Source organism: Trachurus japonicus, chromosome 19 (genome assembly GCF_045865225.1).
Source record: "Trachurus japonicus isolate A0001 chromosome 19, Traja_1.0".
Lineage (NCBI taxonomy): Eukaryota > Metazoa > Chordata > Actinopteri > Carangiformes > Carangidae > Trachurus > Trachurus japonicus.
In genome coordinates, this window is record NC_140925.1 from 4301975 (window position 1) to 4322724 (window position 20750).

At 40.9% G+C, this 20750-nt stretch overlaps 1 protein-coding gene across 2 annotated transcripts in view; it reads right to left on the reverse strand.

The window, feature by feature from the left end:
• The window catches only part of LOC146967178 (corticotropin-releasing hormone receptor 1-like), a 103045-nt gene that overhangs the window by 28428 nt on the left and 53867 nt on the right, over window positions 1–20750 (reverse strand). For both annotated transcript variants that reach the window (XR_015034366.1, XM_085760820.1), the window contains exons 6-8: window positions 13052–13158; window positions 5100–5220; window positions 1670–1823 (exon numbers count right to left, since the gene is read on the reverse strand). Coding sequence is in view for 1 of the 2 variants with exons in the window: in XM_085760820.1 (XP_085616946.1) it covers window positions 1670–1823; window positions 5100–5220; window positions 13052–13158 (382 nt within the window). In the remaining variant the exon portion in view is untranslated. The remainder of the gene's footprint in view (window positions 1–1669; window positions 1824–5099; window positions 5221–13051; window positions 13159–20750) is intronic.

The window sequence follows — 20750 nt, forward strand, 5'->3', positions numbered from 1 at the left end:
TGCACTGACCGGCGGAACAATTTCTCATGTCGGGGCTTCAATCCAAGAGGGACATTACAGACGAGCACTATGGAGGTATTTGAATGTTTTTTGGTGTGTCTTTTTGGACGAAGAAAAGTGAGCACCATTCACAACCATTATATGGACAAATACTGCTGCGCGGACCCCCCGTAATTCAGAGGAGGCACGGAGGACTCTGAAAATTAGTCGACATGAGGGTGAGTAGATAATGAGTGAAATTTGAATTTTGGGTGAACTATCCCTTTAAATCAGTGATTGAACCGTAACTGTATCTGCAGCTGTCAGTGTCAATAATCGCCTCACCAATGGGTTTTGCCAGTTGTGGAAGTTGTGCCAGTGAAAGCGTTCTTTCACAATCTGGCAACCCAGTGTTGTTCTTATTAATAACTGATTTATGAAGCATAGTTAATTCTTTACGAGCCATTAAATAGAGTGTATAAATGTGTGTAAATGGTTCAGATGTGTGATCTTTCAGGGAGGCAGCAGGAGGCAGCTAGTTTAGCTTAGCTTAGCATAAAGACTGTAAGCAGGTGGAGACCGTTAGCCGGACAACGATGCTGCGTTCGGGACAACTCGGAACTTGGATTTTTTCAACCTCTGACTTGGAAAAAGTGCACTCGAACCCAACGCCGCCTCATGTCGGAGCTCCCAGAGTCAGTTCACAGACGTCACACAACAATCTGCACCCGCGCAAAACCACGTCAATGGTAAAACGATGATTAAAATGCATTTTTCATTAATGCCAAAATACATTAAAACATTATGAAATATACAGTATTTACTTTACGGTTACAGATTACCTACTGAAGTTCATGTTGTTATTTCTCTTCAATTTTAAATCATTTTAAAATGCTTTTTCTTTTTCTTTTTTTATTGTTTTTGTGCACTTTGTAATGTTTTAAGGCCTTAGATGTGTGAAGCAGTTTGTATGTAAAGTTTGTCCCGGTCCGCCATGTTTTTGGTTCATCTGGTTGTGGTGCGTCTCGAATGCTTTGAAGTCGGAAATCAGAGTTTTCAACTGGGAGCTTCAGATTTCCGAGGTGTCTCGAACGCAGTATGAGCTCCCTGTAAAACTACATTTAGTCTAGTTCAGTCATTCACAACCTGTGGGCAGCAGAGGTATTGCAAGTGGGCTGACAAATATATATAGTAATGTCTAGAAATAGCTTAGAAATAATGACCAATTTCATAATAATTTCATGTTTTTCATAAAGGCAAAAGATTACACATGCTTTTCATGCTTTACATTCTTTGGGAAAGGCCAGAATTTTCTCCACCAAGTCCTTACAATTGATCTACGCAATCAATTGTTATCTGTTATTTCTTGGCTACATTTCTCAACATTACTATGAAATTGACCGTAATTTCCAGGCTATTTCTAGACACTATGAAGCAGTTACTTATTTCTTGACATTATCACGTAATTAACGGCCTGTATATTATGTCATTGATTTGATTTGTTTCGTTTTATTTTTCCCATCATTAAAATAAAAGAAAGTGCTCTGCGAACGCATTGGTCTTCTATTGTTAATGGGGTTGGAGGTCGCCTTCTTCTGCTTCTTTATTCTAGGCTTTAATCTAACTGCGTGCAGGAGGAAACGTAACGTAAACGTTGCGTGACCACGTGTGTGTGTGTGCGTGTACGTACACCAGCCGATGCAGATGAACATCCACTTGCGCAGCTTGTCGGTGGAGTAGGTGAGGACGATGGCGGTGTGGAGGTAGCAGCCCTCGCCGAACATCCAGAAGAAGTTGGTGGAGTGGAAATAGTTGAAGGAGGCGGTGACGAGGCGACACCACACCTGCAAAAAACCAGAATGAATAATTAAAAGAATAGTTCACCCAAAATTCAAATTTCACTCATTATCTACTCACCCTCATGTCGACTAAGGGCTGGGAGAAGTTTCAGAGTCCTCCGTGGCTTCTCTGAGTTACAGGGGGTCTCTGCGTAGCAGTGCATGTCCATATAACGGTTGCAAATGGATACCAACTGTCTTTGTAACAAAAAGACACACCAAAAAACATCCAAATACCTCCATGCTGCTCGTATGTAATGTCCGTCTTGTATTGAAGCCCCGAAATGCGAAATTGTTGAGGAGCTTCCGCTGCAAACAAGCTTGAAATATAGACTTATTTAATTTTTTTCGGAACAATTTCTCATTTCTTCAGTACAAGACGGACATTACATAGGAGCAGCATGGAGGTATTTGGATGTTTTTTGGTGTGTCTTTTTGTTACGAAGACAGTTAGTATCCATTTGCAACCGTTATATGGACATGCACTGCTACGCCGAGACCCCCTGTAACTCAGAGAAGCCACAGAGGACTCTGAAACTTCTCCCAGCCCTTAGTCGACATGAGGGTGAGTAGATAATGAGTGAAATTTCAATTTTGAGTGAACTATCCCTTTAACTTCACAGTTGCTGCTTTTATTGTGTTTTTATGCTTCTTTTTTTTTTTCTTAAAAATTGTTTTGTTGCTTCTTCCTCTTCTTGTAATCATCTCAGGGCTGCAAAGTTAAGTTTGTTTTGGTCGAAATGTGCAATAAAAACAATGTAAAACCCTCAGATTAAATTAAAATCTGTGATCCCCAACCTCCTTCTGCTTCAGAAACAACAGTAAAATGATATTTTCTGCACATTTACTGCGGTTTATATGAAATGCAGGGCCTCTACTTGCACTGGAGAACGTTTATGTTGATGTATTGAGGCTGAAACTCGAGCACAGGGTCTGAGTTCTTCTTCCAGCACTGGAAAAAAAAAAAAAAAAAACCTGGATAAACGAGTTGTGAGTTTAGTTTTTTTTTTTTTTTTGTGGCTCGTTGTCAAACCAACATCTCACTGAAACACTTTCTTACACTTGTGCTGCTTTAATCTGACACCTGCCTGTCGCTGATGAAGCTCGACGCCAGCGGAGCAGCTCGGTGCAACACAACCTCCCAGGAAGTGTTGAGACGTGAGCAGGTGGTGAGTCAGATAAAAAAAACAAAAAAAAAACACAACTCATTTCATCTCAGAGTGATAAGTTTCACCGAACCAGCTGCTCGTATCAGCAGGAGGAACCAGACTCACCGCTTTTATCAATCAATTTCTATTTTTAGCTCTAGGATGACATTTAAAAGTTTAATTTGGGTGATTACGGTACGGAGCTGCAGCATCCTAGTTACCACAGTAACACAGACTCAGACTTTAACTTATTTGGATAATTATTTTGTCTTTGCCAATTTATTTTTTAAGGGGGAGTTTAATCGACTGCTTGATTAGTGATGTTTTTTGTTTTTGTTATTTTCTGCAGTTTTTGAGTTTCATGTCATAGTATTTTTGTGCTTGAACTCTGTGAAACTGAACAATATCTTCTAATATTTATAGATTAGATAACATAAATTGATCAGGAGATTATTTGATAATGGAAATATTTGGTATTTGGTATTGATAATAACAATCTGCTGCTCCCACGGTCCTCGACTTGACAGTAAAGATGGATTACACCAATAGGGTTTAACTTTAAAACCAGATTAAATCCTGGTTTAAATTGAGTGTTTAAACTGTTGCACTAAAATAAAGAATCACTTGGTTTTACTAAACCAGAGTTTTATCCTGGATTGACTCACTTTATAGTCTACTTGCCAGCCCATAGGGCCCCATTGTGAACCCAGAAATGTTGAGTACCCCAAAGTTTTATGTTAGAAATATATAGTATGGGTCCCCAGTATTCAGAAACTGCCGGATGCTAATTTATATATATTGGGCAATTAGCACAATTGCCATAATTAGCATAAATTAGCATAATTTCCTATATGGGCAATATTTCAACAAAATTGACTTGGCTGATCTGGGCAATATTGGAGTGGTTTTAGGGGTTATTGATGATGCTGAATCCATTTCTGACATTTTCAAAATTCAAAATGGCTGTCTAAACCGGTAGTGACCAGATTTAAACCGCCAGTGGGCCGATTTTGATGGATTTCATCTGGTCCCTTCCGGTTTAGACAGCCATTTTGAATTTTGAAAATGTCAGAAATGGATTCAGCATCATCAATAACCCCTAAAACCACTCCAATATTGTCCAGATCAGCCAAGTCAATTTTGCTGAAATATTGCCCATATAGGCAACTATGCTAATTTATGCTAATTATGTCAATTGTGCTAATTGCCCAATATATATAAGTTAGCATCCGGCAGTTTCTGAATACTGGAGACCCATACTATATATTTCTAACATAAAACTTTGGGGTACTCAACATTTCCGGGTACTCATTGTTGGCAAGTAGACTATTAATCCTAATTTTACTAAACTCTTCAATCCAGCCTTCGAAATTTAGCCTGGATCTAAGATGAAAGGGATAGTTCAACATTTTGGCAAATTGGTCCATTGCCATAATCGCTATAGTTTTAGCAGTAGGTTCGTTACCTTTAATTGTCGGTGCAAGCTATTTTTAGAACGGCGGATTTCTTGGTTTCCCTCATCAAACTCATCAAACACACAATCCAACAACTCCACAACGCTCTGGTGGACAAGTTGTGACCTGCACATTCACCACGCTATGAGATAATAACAGCGTTACCAGACAGAGTTGTTTTAGAGGGAAATTCATGCAAAACCACTGATGCGCGTTGCCTTCAGGGACAGTTTTTCATCAAGCAGTCTCTGCATTTACCTCTAAAACAACTCTGTCTGGTAACGTTGTGTTATTGTCTCATAGCGTGGTGAATGTGCAGGTCACAACTTGTCCACCAGAGCGTTGTGGAGTTGTTGGATTGTGTATTTGATGAGTTTGATGAGGGAAACCAAGAAATCCCATGAGCCTCCGTAGCGTAGCTCTGAGCAGCTCATGGCTCTGCTCCGCCGTTCTAAAAATAGCTTGCACCGACAATTAAAGGTAACAAACCTACTGCTATGAATATAGGGATTATGGCAATAGGCCAATTTGCCAAAATGTTGAACTATCCCTTTAAATATGATCATAGTTTGATAATCAAGTCTCAAGTGAAAAACAGATCTGGTTTAAATTTAATTTGGTGCAACAGAATCTCAGTTTAATCCAGGATTTAATCTTCAGGATTTAAAGGAGATACTCACCACGTTGCTCTCGTGAACCTCGGGGCTCATGGTCAGCTGGACGATGAACCAGGTGGCGTTCCTCAGGATGAAGGCGGTGATGAGGTTCCAGTGGATGATGTTTCTCAGGCAGCGGATACTCCTGAAGAAGACGAAGGAGAAAAAGGAGAAGGAGAAGCAGGAGGGTAAATGTAGAGATTTACAGTTTCCTCTTTTACATCTCTCCTGCTGTTCGTGCAGGACGGTTGGATGATTTCACACTGAGAGAGAAGATGAAAAAATAAAACGTGGATGATGTAAAAAAAAGCAAACTGTTGTTGGAAGTGTGCATGTGAATTATAAATGTCTGCTTCCTGCTGCGTCGGAGTGTATTTTAAACAAAGACGTTAAACTCACAGCTTCTCTGCCATGAGATCAGCTTTAAACTAATGTGGGAAAAAAACGGAAAATAAAGAAGATGAACATGAATAATGAAGCTCCACGACCTCAAACTTACATTCCCCCCCTCTCTGATATAATATGAAGTAACATCTCATTCCTGCTGTTTGCTCTCTTGTTTGTGTCATGTCCCTTTTTCTTTTTTTTCCTTTCTTTTTTCTTAATGCTGTAAATAAATCGACCTGAGGACACAATTAAGAAAAAAATCCAGCCCATCTGCCTCGGAGCGAGAGAGAGAGGGCTTGGAAAAAATATATTAGAAGAGGAAGAAGAAACATAAGAAGAAGCACGACTGAACGGGCACATCGCCGCGGTGACAGCCTCATTTGTTGTCACCAGCTGATGGCGAGCGCAGGCCTCTTCCTCCTCCTCCTCCTCCTCCTCCTCCTCGCTGTGGATGACGTGTTTTACTCTGTAGTCGTGCATCAACTCTTAATGGGTGTCACTTGGCTAATAGAGGCTTTGTGCTGACTGTGCAAAACGCGCATGAGTGAGAAAATGTTCCAGTTTAGTATCATAATTATTATTTTTGTGTATTATTTTAGTTTTTTTGGGGGGTGTTTTTGACATTTTTATGAAGCAGGGAGCTCATGAAGGCTCATTAAGGCGACAACAGCTGCATAGAAACGCTGCTAAAAACAGAATTTGTAGTAATTATTATATTACACAGGAGCATGCAGTGCAGCGGCCTCCAGGCGACACACACACACACACACACACACACACACACACACACACACACACCTACACACTCCTGCTTTATAAATCCTGTTGTCCCATAATAAACAAGCAGCTAATTCCCTCCACGCTCCGTCACGGCCGCGTTAGTGCAGCTTTTCATTTGGCTGCGGAGCCACGAGCTCAGAGACGAGAGCAGCCTCGTCTTATTTTATTATTTATTTCTTTATTTCTTTCCATACAGTCGTATTCTGCCGTGACCTCACTTCCCTCCTCCTTCCTCGCCGGTGGGTCCGGCTCGGCGGCGGCGGCGGTTAATTAGCCGAGTGCAGCGCTCCTGCAGACAGGTTTCTGTTGAACCGCCCCCCTGCTGTGTTCACTGTGCTGTTTATCGCTATGTGGGTAATTAGCTCCTCTTTACAACAGTGTATTGTTATTTTTGTTGTTTTCTATCGGCTGCGAAACGTTCCTTCTGTTTTAAAAACAAGTCAACATGTTGTATAGTTGATTAAACAGATGTAAGAATCTTTTATTTAACTCTCTGATACTTTTTATTTTCTTTTGAGAAAGGAAAAGTAGAAAAAGTTTGGATTGAATTTCTCTACTCGTCCATCCTTGAGGGGAAATGTCAGCGTTTCCATTATGTAGATTTGATAGATTTTTCTGCCCATTCATCTTTCTGCTGCTATTTATTTTATACTATGTCAGAGGAAAATATAATAATGTAAAATAGAATCACCTCCTCATGGTGTTGATTGTTGTTCATTGGCTGAAACATGTTTTCTGAGGTCACACTCCCCCTTGACCTTTGACCTCTCGCCGCCCAAACTCTACAACTAGTTCACATTTTTACTAATGCTGTGTCTCAATTTGAATACTTCCATGAGTTCACTGTCATGTAGTAAAAATATGAACACTATGTTCTTACTTCTGTAGTGCGCAAATGTCCACAGTTAGTGTTGCCTCAAATCGAATACTGTTGTTGTAACGATTGCAACGGTTGCCAACGTCTTCTTTCTTTTTGGACAGTTATTGTCGCCCGTCAACACCTCTACGAGCTTGTTTTGTTTGTAATTTCAATTAGTGATAATAAACACCTTACTTTTTTTTCTTCTTTTGCTTGTTAGGGCCACCTGTATAATGCGAGGTAGAGATTACCGGCTGCTCTTACTAGTGGAAAACATTGGCGTACCGGTATGTAGATTGTCGTAGATTAGAGCAAAACCTTAAACCCGCTTTAGCTTTTGTAAACCACAGACCTTATTTGAGGTATTTTACAAAAATCCCATTAAAAAAACGTATTGACTTGAAGAGGGAACCGGAAGTGATAAAAATGCTAACGGGGTTTACAGGCAGACTCTATAAACAGAGCCCAGAGTGCGGGAATATCGGCAGTGCAGGTATACAGTATCTTGGCACATCACTGGCTCTCAATTTGCGTAACGCTTAAAAAGAGACAGAAATGCGTGAAATCACGCGCAAAGCAGGACATCTGGTCACCCTATATATTATATTCCACTACGGAGCCAAGACGGCGATCATTGAGGGTGGGAAGTGTCCATCGTTCCACACTCAACTGTTTGGTCGTTATGAGTGAAACCATCCAGGTTCTTTACAGCCCACTGTGTTTTGACTTTGATGTGTTCAAATTGAGGAACAGCGTAAGTTTGGAGAAATTCCTTTAAGGTGTTAATGAGATGCTGCTTTCACAAAGTCACTCTGACCTTGACCTTTGACCTTTGACCTCAGTTCATCGCTGAGTTTGCGACGTCGTGTCCTCGAGGACGTTTGGACAGAACAACCTGCTTCCTGAGACTCGTCATCTCATCTGAGGTGGGCGGGGTCACGGGTCAGAGGTGTGTGTGTGTGTGTGTGTGTTTGAATATCCGCTGGCAAAGATCCTGTGTTTGCATTTCCCAGGGTCCTCGACTGCAAAACTCATTCATTAAATTCTTCCTGTTCCTGAGCGAACGTCAGGGTGAAGGAGGTGAAGGAGGAGGAGGAGGAGGAGGAGGAGGAGGAGGAGGAGGAGGAGGAGGAGGAGGAGGAGGTGATGAAGGTGAAACACTTCACTTCCCCTCGTGTGTTTGTGAACTCATCACTTTGATCAAACAGCTCGTGTTTCGCCCCGACGGCAGAAAACGAGACGCGGTCGACAGACGTCAGCAGGTTCAGGTTCAGTGTCTCTGCTCCTACACACTCAACTACGACACGACACGACACAACACAACACAACACAACTACAACACAACTGGAACATCTGGACCAGGACTGAACCCACTCACGTTTTTTTGAGTGATTTTGTGTTATTTTTTATTCATTCATGTTAAACTTTACACATCGTTTCCTGTTTTTTAAAAAAGGAGAGAGGGGGCAGGTTCAAAGGCCGATGTTACAGTAAAATAAGACAGAAAGAAAGAAAAGAGAAAGAAAGAAAGGAAGGAAGGAAGAAGGAGAGAAGGAAAGAAAGACAGAAAGAAAGTAAGAAAGAAGGACTGAAATAACGAAAGAAAGAAACAAGGAAAGAAAGCAAGAAAGAAAGGAAGGAAGAATGACTGAAATAATGAAAGAAAGGAAGAAAGAAACAAGGAACGAAAGGAAGAAACAAACAAACAACGAAAGAAAGAAAGAAAGACAGAAAGAAAGGAAGAAAGAAGGACTGAAATAACGAAAGAAAGGAAGAAAGAAACAAGGAAAGAAAGGAAGAAAGAAGGACTGAAAGAACGAAAGAAAGAAGGAAAGGAGGAAGAAAAGAAAGAAAGAAAGAAGGAAAGAAAAGAAAGGAAGAAAGAAGACAGAAAGAAAAAAGGAAGAAAGAAGGACTGAAAGAAAGAAAGAAAGAAAGAAAGAAAGAGACGGGGCAGAAAGCAGCTGGAGGAGGATCCTGGATCTCTCAGATAAAAACCTCTTTACCTTTACCACACTTGGGTCTGTGACATCATCGACCTTGGTTGCTGTGGCAACTGTCACTGAGGAATGTGATGCTCTGACTCTGAGCGTCGACTCTTTGTCTTTATCTTTATCTTCATAGAAACTGAATGAATGAATGTTTGTTTGTTTGTTTATCTGTGTTTTTCCTGTTCCCGTCGTTCAGAAACTTGACGTCTGATCGAACTGCAGGATAAAACGTTTTCAGATGTGAAGAGAAGTAAAAAAAACAAACAAAAAAAAAAGCAGGTGAGAGTTCATCACCAGGTGAGTTCACTGCTCTGCTCAGGTGGATGAGACTAAATGAAGCTGAGTTTTACTGAGTTCTCCAGGAAGGACATTAAAGGGATAGTTCACCAAAAATTGAAATTTCATTATCTACTCACCCTCATGTCGACTAAGGGCTGGGAGAAGTTTCAGAGTCCTCCGTGGCTTCTCTGAGTTACAGGGGGTCTCGGCGTAGCAGTGCATGTCCATATGACGGTTGCAAATGGATACCAACTGTCTTCGTAACAAAAAGACACACCAAAAAACATCCAAATACCTCCGTAGTGCTCGTATGTAAAGTCCGTTTTGTATTGTAGCCCCGAAATGCGAAATTGTTCCGAAAAAAATTAAATAAGTCTAGCTTCGAGAAGCTTCCGCTACAAAACAAGCTTGAAATATAGACTTATTTAATTTTTTTCGGGACAATTTCGCATTTCGGGGCTTCAATACAAGATGGACATTACATACGAGCAGCATGGAGGTATTTGGATGTTTTTTGGTGTGTCTTTTTGTTACGAAGACAGTTGGTATCCATTTGCAACCGTCATATGGACATGCACTGCTACGCCGAGACCCCCTGTAACTCAGAGAAGCCACGGAGGACTCTGAAACTTCTCCCAGCCCTTAGTCACCATGAGGGTGAGTAGATAATGAGTGAAATTTCAATTTTGGGTGAACTATCCCTTTAACAGCATCTTGATTTTTTTTTAAATCTTAATTTTGGTTTTAATTGTCTTAATTGTTTTAAATGTGTCGGTACAATAAAGTCTTGTCTGAACTTGAACCTGAACTGAGAGAAGGTGGAAGCAGCCGATTCACGAGTGTTGTAGTCAAGACCAACTAACCCGAGACCGAGCCCAAGACCGAGCCCGAGACCGAGACCAAACCAATGTAAGAACATTTTCAAGACCTTAACTGTTTTCAGTGCCAGTACTGATAATAATCCTGTGTCTTGATATTTTAAAATTAAAAAGAAAAGTTGATTTGATGTAAAATCTAAACCATATTTAATGTAAACAAAGTTCGGATTGAACAGAAGAACACAGCACAGAACCTGCTGAAGCAGATACTTGAGTACAACTATTTGAATTATCTTAAACTTATTGAATTACATCACAAACCAAAGTGAGAGAGTGACAGAGATATTTGTGGTAAAAAAAAGAAAAAGAAAAAGATCAGTGGTATTACAGTACCTGGTCTGGAGAGTCCAGCTCGACCGAGACGAGAACAAGGACACGGCTCAATATTGAGTCTCTAAAAAACTATTAAACAAATAACGAGATAAATATAAATTAATAAATGTGAGGTGACATCATCCGTCTTTGACTTCCTGCCCTTTTAAGAAATTAAAACTGTCTCTACATCTTATAACAAAATGGAATAAAAACACTGTTAAAGGGCGACGGAGTTCATTCAGCTCAGTTTTAGTTTTTAGTTTTTGCACAAAGCGACTCAGTGATTCTTTGAGTTCTGGATCGGCGGTTCGATCCCCCCGATCTTCACTTCCCTCATTTCCATATAAATCAATTCTGTACCAAGTATTTAAAACCTGAACTCCACAACAACATGAGGCGGCGGCGGTGACGCTGTTAAATTACCCAGAGGACACCTGGGCCTCGCTCACAAACACCTCGGCTGATTGGAGCTAAAGATTTTCCCTCTGTGACTGAACTTTCTCTCCTTCTCTCTCCTCTGTCTCTTTGTCTTTCCAGTTCTTTCTCTCCACATCTCACCATCCAACCACAGCAGCAGCAGCAGCAGCGTTTTTCCCTTAAATGGTTCTCGATCTCATTACAAACGAGGAGACGTTGCTGCAGCAGCGGCGGCGGCGGCGCTGTGTGAGTAATAAAATGCCAAACTCCTTCATTCACTGCCCCTGATGCCATTTTTAGCCGCTGGCCGACACTTGTCCTCCTCCGTGTCCGAGCCGCTGCGGCCCACGGACACGGGTTGTGCATAAACGCTGTCCTGTACAGCTTTCTATTTATTATGTCTCTCTGTGCCCTTTCACGCTTTTCTCACTCCCCGGGGGTGTCGCTCTCTCCCTCTCTCCCTCCCTCCCTCTCTCTCTCTTCCTCTGCGATCGATAGCGGCCCCGGCTCGTTCAGGGTGCTAAGACCTTTCTCTCGTTAACGCCCGGTTTACTCCGGTTTGTCAGAGAGAGAAACCCATTCCAGCTCCACCAGCCCAGCCGTCCCAGCAGGCCTCGCTGTGAGCGCTGTTTTGGTTTCCAACGCTCTCCGAGATGGGTCTATTATTCCCATTTGTTGAGATGGGGGGGTGGCGGTGAGACGTTCATAGACATTTTGCAAGTCTTTGTGGGGATTTTGCATCCATGCATAGTTGTTTTCTGCCTCTATCTCTTTATTGTCACCGTGCATCGCTTTGTAGATATTTTGCATATATTTGTGGTCACCCATTCATATTTACAGACATTTAACACGGCTTTATTGTCATCATGTATCTATCTGTAGTCTCATTTCTTGTATTCTTACATAGTCATTTTGTATCTCTGTGATCATTTTGCATCCCTTCATGGTTGTTTTGTGTATCTTTATTGTCATATTACATCTCTTTCCATCCTTTTGTAGTGATTTTATATCTATTTGTGGTCATTTTGCATCCCTTCGTATTTGTTTTTTGTCACTTTATAGTCAGCTTGTATCTATTTGTAGTCTTTTTAGATTAATTTATGGACATTTTGCATCCCTTCATATTTACAGTCATTTAACACGGCTTTATTGTCATCTTGTATCTATTTGTAGTTTTTTTGTATCCTTGCATAGTCATTTTGTATCTCTGTGATCATTTTGCATCCCTTCATAGTTGTTTTGTGTATCTTTATTGTCATATTACATCTCTTTCCATCCTTTCGTAGTGATTTTATATCTATTTGTGGTCATTTTGCATCCCTTCAAATTAGTTTTTTGTCACTTTATTGTCATCTTGTATCTATTTGTTGTCTTTTTAGATTAATTTATGGACATTTTGCATTTGGTATCCCTTCAAATTTGTTCGTTTGTCAGAGAGAAACCCATTCCAGCTCCACCAGCCGTCCCAGCAGGCCTCGCTGTGAGCGCTGTTTTGGTTTCCAACGCTCCCCGAGACGGGGTCTATTATTCCCATTTGTAGTTGAGTTGTTGCGAGTCTTTGTAGGGATTTTGCATCCGTGCATAGTTGTTTTCTGCCTTTTTATAGTAATTTAATATCTCTTTATTGTCACCGTGCATCGCTTTGTAGATATTTTGCATCTATTTGTGGTCATTTTGCATCCCTTCATATTTACAGTCATTTAACATGGCTTTATTGTCATCTTGAAACCCATTCCAGCTCCACCAGCCCAGCCGTCCCAGCAGGCCTCGCTGTGAGCGCTGTTTTGGTTTCCAACGCTCTCCGAGATGGGTCTATTATTCCCATTTGTTGAGATGGCGGGGTGGCGGTGGGGGGGGGTGAGACGTGCCCTAGTTTTTGCGGGCGTCTAAACCCTTTTACATCTGCGGGATTGAGATAGGGAAGGTTTCATCCCATGACCAAACGGTTTTTGAATAAGAACGAGAGGCGCTTTGAACGAGGGGGGGATGATGAGAATACTGACGTTTCTGTCACATCACGGATGTCTTTAGGATTATCAGCCGACCGGCAGCAGAGGGACCCGCACTTACCTCAGACACAAGAATAAGAAGAAGGCGATGAGCAGAGCCACCATGGAGATGCAGTGACCCAGGAAGTTGATGATCACAGCTATCTGGTAGTGCATCTTGCCTTTTTTCTGCAGAGGAACCAGAGACAGAGACAGAAACAGAAACAGATGAGTGTTTGTGATTCACAGAGACGGAGCATTTCCTGGGCAGGAGCAGGAACTTAAAAGACTGAAATCCTCTTTCATTTATCTGTGGCTTGTTTTTTTTAAGGCGCCTCCTGCTGAGGATCTGAACAGGGACGGTGTTCAAACAGCAGGAGAGTTCAGACCCACATCTGAAGACCGGCCTCCTTGTGTTGTTGTGTTTTTGTGTTATGTTGGATGTCAATATGGCACAATGTAGACCTGTAGTCATTTTGCATCCCTTCATATTTATAGTCATTTTACAGTCATTTAACATGGCTTTATTGTCATCTCGTATCTATTTGTAGTCTCTTTTTTGTATCCTTAGATAGTCATTTTGTATCTCTGTGATCATTTTGCATCCCTGCATAGTTGTTTTGTGTGTCATAGTCATTTTACATCTTCTGTTCTTTTGATTGAGATCTGATTGGTCGATCATCTTGCATCTCTTTGTAGCTTTTTGCATCTATTTGTGGTCATTTTGCATCCCTTCATATTTATAGTCATTTTACAGCCATTTAACATGGCTTTATTGTCATCTTGTATTTTCTTTGTATCCTTACATAGTCATTTTGTATCTTTGTCATCATTTTGCATCCGTTCATGGTTGTTTTGTGTATCTTTATTGTCATATTACATCTCTCTCCATCCTTTTATAGTGATTTTATATCTATTTGTGGTTATTCTGCATACTCTTAATGTTGTTTTACAGCTCTATGTAGACATTTTGCATCCTTGCATAGTTATTTTTGGATCTCTGAGATCATTTTGCATCCCTTCATGTTTGTCTTGCGTCTCATTATACTCATTTAACATCTCTTTATTGTCATCCTGCATGTCTTTGTAGTCTTTTTACATCCACTTGTGGTTTTCATTTAATGTAATTTAATTTTTTATCCCTTCATACTTGTTTGGATTTCTCTGCAATCATTTTGCATCCCTTTATATTCACTTTGTGTATCTACATAGTAATTTACACTATGTGTCATCCGGCATCTCTTTGTTGTCTTTTTACATCTATTTGTGGTCATTTTGCATCCCCTTAAAGTTCTTTAACAAATCTATGTAGGCGTTTTGCATCCTTGCATAGTTGTTTTGTGTCTTATAGTCATTTTATTTATTTATTTTAAGTATATTTATTTGATAGATCAGTAGAGATAGACAGGAAAGGGGGAGGCAGAGAGGGGGAATGACATGCAGGAAAGGTCTGCCCAATGCGGGATACGAACCGGGGACGCCTGCGGTGAGGTCTATAGCCTCTACATGGGGCGGCCGCCTTAACCACTGCGCCACGCACCGCCCCTACATCTTTTGATCTTTTGATTGACATTTGATTAGTTGATCATCTTGCATCTATTTCGGGTCATTTTGCATCCCTTCATATTTGTTTGGATTTCTTTGTGATCATTTTGCATCCCTGTACTTTGTGTCTCTTTGTAGTAATTTTACATTAATCTATTGTCATCCTGCATCTCTTTGTTGTCTTTTTTACATCTGTTTGTGGTCATTAGGCATCCCTTCATGGTTGTTTGGATCTCTTCATGCTCATTTTGTGTCTCTGTGAACATTGTGCAACCTTTTAAAATTGTTGCATCTCTTTGTGTTGCTTCAGTGTTTGGTTGTTTGTCTTTGTTTTTTCCTTCTTGTCTCTTTGTGTTTGTTTGATCATCAGTGATCCCCACCCTCTGACTTCTGCAGGGCGGCACCAACAGGACCAATCAGATTCCTGGGGCAGAGGGGTGGTGGTGATGGGGTCTAGTCTACCACCCCTCTGGCCCCCTCCTCTCAGTTATTAAAACCCTGGGAGGCCTTCACCCACTCACACATGCAGCGGTTGGTGTTTTACAGGAACATCTTCCTCTGTCTGACTCACAGATCCATTGTGATCGGATTCCCCCACAACTACCAGCAGTAATCTGGGCTCTAAGTGGATTTACGTAACCTACTGGTGTCTACGCCAAGATTAAATGTGGGCACGTTTAATCCCCGCCCCGCCCACCCCTCAAACACGTCATCTGTCCCATTCACTCGGTTCTGGTGCAGCAGCGGCTCAAACTTTAACTCTTTCTAAGGCAGCGACAGTCGGACAGATGGTCCGCGATCTGGACTCTCTGACTCATGAAGCCACATCAGGTCTGAAATAATAAACAGAGAGAGAGAGAGGCGATGGTTTCTGAGAGAACAAGTCCTCACACTTACACTGAACATGTGACCAATTACAGGAACATTTTCTACCTCTAAGGGCGAGATGTGATTTATTTTTGAACAACTGAAACTACTTTATTTAGTTTGGTTGAAGAAGACATGGTGATCAAACCTCATTAGTCTGAATATGTCGCAGTATTTGTTACGTCTGAAATAAATCATAGTTTGCATAGTTTATTTTGCTTTTTTTGTTTTACATAAAGTCATTGCACAACAATGCAAGTTACCAAAATGATAGGAAGTGGAAAAACAGAAAGTTTTCTTATATTTAAGGATGGGATGACATCAGTTTGTTTTGTTTTTTGTTTTTTGGTTGCTGCTGCATTGTGGACTGTTGCTAAGCCAACAACTGGACATGTTGCAAACAAACAAACGTCTGAAGCCAATAAAAAGAAAGAGACACATTCAGTGATGTGACCTCTCTTCTGCTTCTCAACAGCACCAGTGTATTTTACAAAATGTACTGTATTTGAGCTTATTTATGTTTAGAGAAATTAACAACCAAAAGGTACAATAAATGTATAAATAAGTAAGGAGTCTATTTTAACCATTTACTGTAAATAAAGATGGACGTAGCTTCTTTGACGTCAACCACAGGTTTCTGAAAAGCTGTTTGCTTCGCCGTCGCCATCTTGGCAGCACCTGATCCAAATATGGGCAAAGAGGAAGCAGCCTGGCTAACGCTAGGCCGCATCTTGATCTGAGTAGCGTGATCAATCAAAGCAATGATCCAGATGACGTATCAGAGCGACATAACGTAAATGCTGATGTTTTTTTACTTGAAAAATCAATATTACAGTTTCTTTCTTACTACATTCAAACGATCTGATAATAGCTGATCTTTGGTGGCGGCCATGTTGCATGTAAATAAAAGCTGCTAGAGGTCGCTTCTCCATCATCATCACATTAAGTCCGCCTTTGTTAAAAAACCCATTTGTGATCAGTTTCCCAGTTTTTGGGAAATCGGAAGTCGCCCCAACAGATTCGAATCTGCAAAACGAAATGAAATCTTTAACAGGTTGGTCTGGGCTCACCCAGGCTAAAACATGAAACAGGTGAGTTACATAAACAGTTGTCATTGCCCAGCGTTTCTGTACCCGGCTGTAAACATGTTGATTTCTGACTCGCCACATCTGAACTGTAAAGTCAGGCAGCGGTTCCTGTGACACGCTGCTAACACGCTCTCTAGACGGTAAAACGGCCTGTTAAACCTCCTTCACCCACAACTTCCTGAACATAAAATCACAGAGGAGCTGTGTCTGAACATTTTTATAACCTTTTTGCCTTATTTTTCTAACCTTGAAACCTTCTGTCCCGTTGGCCCCGATGGCCCGAGCTTCTGTTTTTGCTCTTTACACTCATACAACATACGACCTCTTAAGTTACAGAGGCACAAAAACCGCCCTGTGTCTGTTCCTGGAGAGCGACTGGAGAGGAGGAGGAGGAGGTCGTGACAGAAGGTTTTTCACCTTCAGACAAAAAGGTGTAAACACTTTTCCCTCCAGTGCACCTGTCAGACTCATCGTCACCTCTGGACGGCGGGCGAGGACTAAGGCCGGTGGCTCTGCAGCAGCAGAACGAAGAGTTAAATCACAGCCAGTGAGCAGATTATTAGGAACACCTCTGATATAGAGTTGTCACGATACCAAAATGAGTAACCACGGTACTATACCAGACAAAGTATCACGGTTCCGGGTAATATCGCGATACTGCAACCTTTTTTTATTATTTTTATTTTTATGAACTGCAATGTATTTGTACAAGTTATAAATACTTATTAATTAGGCTACTTATAATGTTGTTTGGTGCATGATAAACATAATACTGGTGACGTAGGAATTAGACTGAAACTAAATATTTTTAAATACGGTAAGCAATAAAAAACAAATAAATGAAGTTAGAATTTATATGGTTGAAAATAAATAACCATTCAGTCTCTTGCACATTCATTTATGTTTAACAATAAATAATCAACTTAGGATAAAAACAAATCCACTGTCTTTTAAAAAAAAATCTATTTGACAATAATGCTTCTTCTCCAATCATAGAGGACAGAATACAATGAACAGGAACTGATTCCCTGTGAAAACTATATTTTTATGCATTTTCTAGGTGCTTTATACTTGGACATCCTTTAACTCTTTATTCATCAGCCTGTGCACGGAGCATATAGCCTGATATTAGCCAATGAGAAAATAAACAGAGCTAAATTAATTAAGTGCCACTGACGACGACACCGCGGCAGACTCGCCGCTCGCGCCCGGTGCTTCAGCCGTGGTCAGTGTGTTGTCTCGTGTTTGTGAAGCCGTGTGCGCGTCTGGGCGAGACAGAACTTTAGCTCGTTGTTTGTTTTGAAGCGAGTTTCTATCGAAGCGGCCGGAGCTGTCTCAGCTGTCTTCATGGAGTCCGTTCTTGCCGGCATGAACACGAACAGCCAATCAGAGAACAGACGGGCGGACCCAGCGTGCGGAAACAGCCTATCATATCCCCGGACATCACCAGTATCAGGCAAACAGCCAATCATTCAGCAGCTGTGTAGTTAGGTTGCAGTGGGTGCATGTGGGTTTTGTTTACAAGGGAGTAGCATGCAGGGAGAAGCCGGGAGGAGAGGAGAGGAGAGGAGAGGCGGCCGCTATGTAGCGGAAACTGGCACCGTAGTAGTAATCCACGGTAGTACCGTTGTGTAGAATTTCTAGTATAGTAGGAACCGTTACGTTTTGGCACCGCGGGGCACCGTGGCTACCGTGGGTATCGTGCAACTCTACTCTGATACAGTAAATCCTCCCTCGTGCATAAACGATACTCAACGTCAGGGAGAAACAGGATCTGTGGTTTTGCTGTTGCACCTTGTTACATGATACAGAAACGAGGCCAGTTTATTTCTAAAGCAGCTTTTCAATCCAGAGGTCTTTAGGTAGGACACACAAAAGGGGCAGAGACAATGGAAAGACACATTAAGCTGTAAAAAAAAAAAAAGAATAAAACAAGAGACGAGACGAGAGACTAGAATATAAATCACGCAGCAGTAATAAAAAAAAATGTAAAAAAAAGAAACAGAAAAAGTCCTGAGCCCTGATTTGAAACAAGAGAAGTTGTATAAGACCTTCGCTTTGTTCCAGATTTGTGGAGCATGAAAAAAAAAAGAAGAAAAAAAAAAGAAAGCGAAACAACGCTGGGTCTCCGGGGACGAAGAGGAGAGACCTGCCCCAGAAGATGTGAGAGGACGAGAGGGTTCGAACCGGAGCAGCAGCAGCAGATCTGGGCCGGCGTTCGTCCGACGTGAGGGGAGTTTTAAAAGAGTGAATGATGCATTTATTAAAAAAAAAAGACCTTCACAGTAAAAGTCTCTTTCATCCTTCATAGAGCGATATTCATTTACAATACTTCTAACAGTTCAATTTCAATCCTGTATTAGAAGATTTTTTTCACTTTTACTTTATCATTTATTCTTTTAATCTTGTTTTTGTCTCACTGCAAATTAAGGTCAATAAAGTCACTATACATCTATGGTTCCTTACACTTTGAAGGTAATATTTTTGAAAAAAAACCCCAAAAAAACACAGACAAAGTCAAAGAAACATATAATAAGACATAAAAACACATTAAAATAAATAATAATAAAAAAAATTCAAACACTGCTTCTTCTAAACATAAGTACTCGGCTTAAACTTAAATAACTTATTTTATATTTGTCACACATGATTTACTGGATGTGATTACTTCATCATATGTTATGTTATGTTATGTATCTTTTAAATCCTCATAGTTGTCATAATGTAAATAGAGGGCGTCGCGGTGACACAGTTCGACCTAGAATCTGACCTGCAGCAGTTTGTTGTGTCATCCTCCTTCTCTCTCTCTGAGCTTCCTGTCTCTCTCCACCATCCAAAAAGGCAAAAAAAAAAGCCCCAAAACATAAAATCATAACTTACAAAAAAAAAAAAATCTGATATAAATAGAAAAGACATGGAAAGGAAACAGGAAACAACAGGATGCTGCTGCTGCTGCTGGTTGTTGTTGTTGTTGACAGCGAACGTCACAGACGTCACATAACAACTTCAGTGAGTGCAAATAAAATCAACACCTCATTAATTCCTGTTGTTTATCCTTTAAAAAATAAGATTACACTCAGATTATATAACAGATTTATACTTTTATTTTTCTAACTAGAGTCCAAAATTAACATCACGTCTTTAGCCACAGTAGCAGGAGGTTAAACTACTTGCAAACAGATTTAAGGGAAGGGAAAGAAGGAAGGAAGGCAGGAAGCATGAAGGAAGGAAGGCAGGAAGGACGAAGGGAATGAAGGAAGGAAGGAAGGACGAAGAGAAAAAGGAAGGAAGGAAGGCAGGAAGGACGAAGGGAAAGAAGGAAGGAAGGCAGGAAGCACGAAGGAAGGGAAAAAGGATTGTGGAAAGAAGGAAGGGAAAAGGAAGGAAAGAAAGAAAGATGGAGGGAGGCAACAGATTGGACCAATTAGATCAAAAGAGGAAGGAAGAAGAAGTAAGGATGAAGGGAAGGAAGGAAGGAAGGAAGAGAAAAAGGAAGGAAAGAAAAATGGAGGGAAGGAACAGATTAGGTCAAGGAAGGAAGCATAAGGATAGGCGAATGAAAGATGGGAGGAAGGAAGGAAGGAAGGAAGGAAGGAAGGAAGGAAGGAAGGAAGGAAGGAAGGAAGGAAGGAAGGAAGGAAGGAAGGAATGGAAAAATGATCGTGGAAAGAAGGAAGGGAGAAAGGAAGGAAAGAAGGAAGGATGGAGGAAGGAAGGAAACAGATTGGGTCAATTTGACCCAGAAGGACAACAGGGGGGTTAATAAAGAATAATATTTACTTCTGTATTGTATAATTTGATCTATTATCATCACTATTGACATCTGAGCAGCCAATAGGAACGCTCCCTCTCTCCCTCCCGCTCTGTGATTGGCTGAACTTTTCCCGATCATGCTCTGTATATTTCCTCTCCCTCTCTCTCTCTCTCTCACGTCGCTTGAATTACAATATGTTGAAAGACGATTGTGGAATTTTTTTTCCCGCTGGCTCCAAACTAAACGTCGAGGCCCCGCGGCCGCTTTTAATCTTTTTATCAAAACAATCGTTATTTTGAGCTCCACTGAATAAAATAAAAAGAGAAAGAAATGGTTTTTGTAAAGTCTGGCTGGAGGTAAACGACCTCATGTGGGTATTTTAAGTCCGGGGTCGTTACATACTTTAGGTTTATTGCTTAAGAAGAAAAAAAAAAAAGCTAATGCAACTAGCAGGTCGTATCACTGCTGCAGCATTTTTTCTCCAAACAAGGACTGTGCATTTTGTCCTCCATCCTTTACAGCAGCAG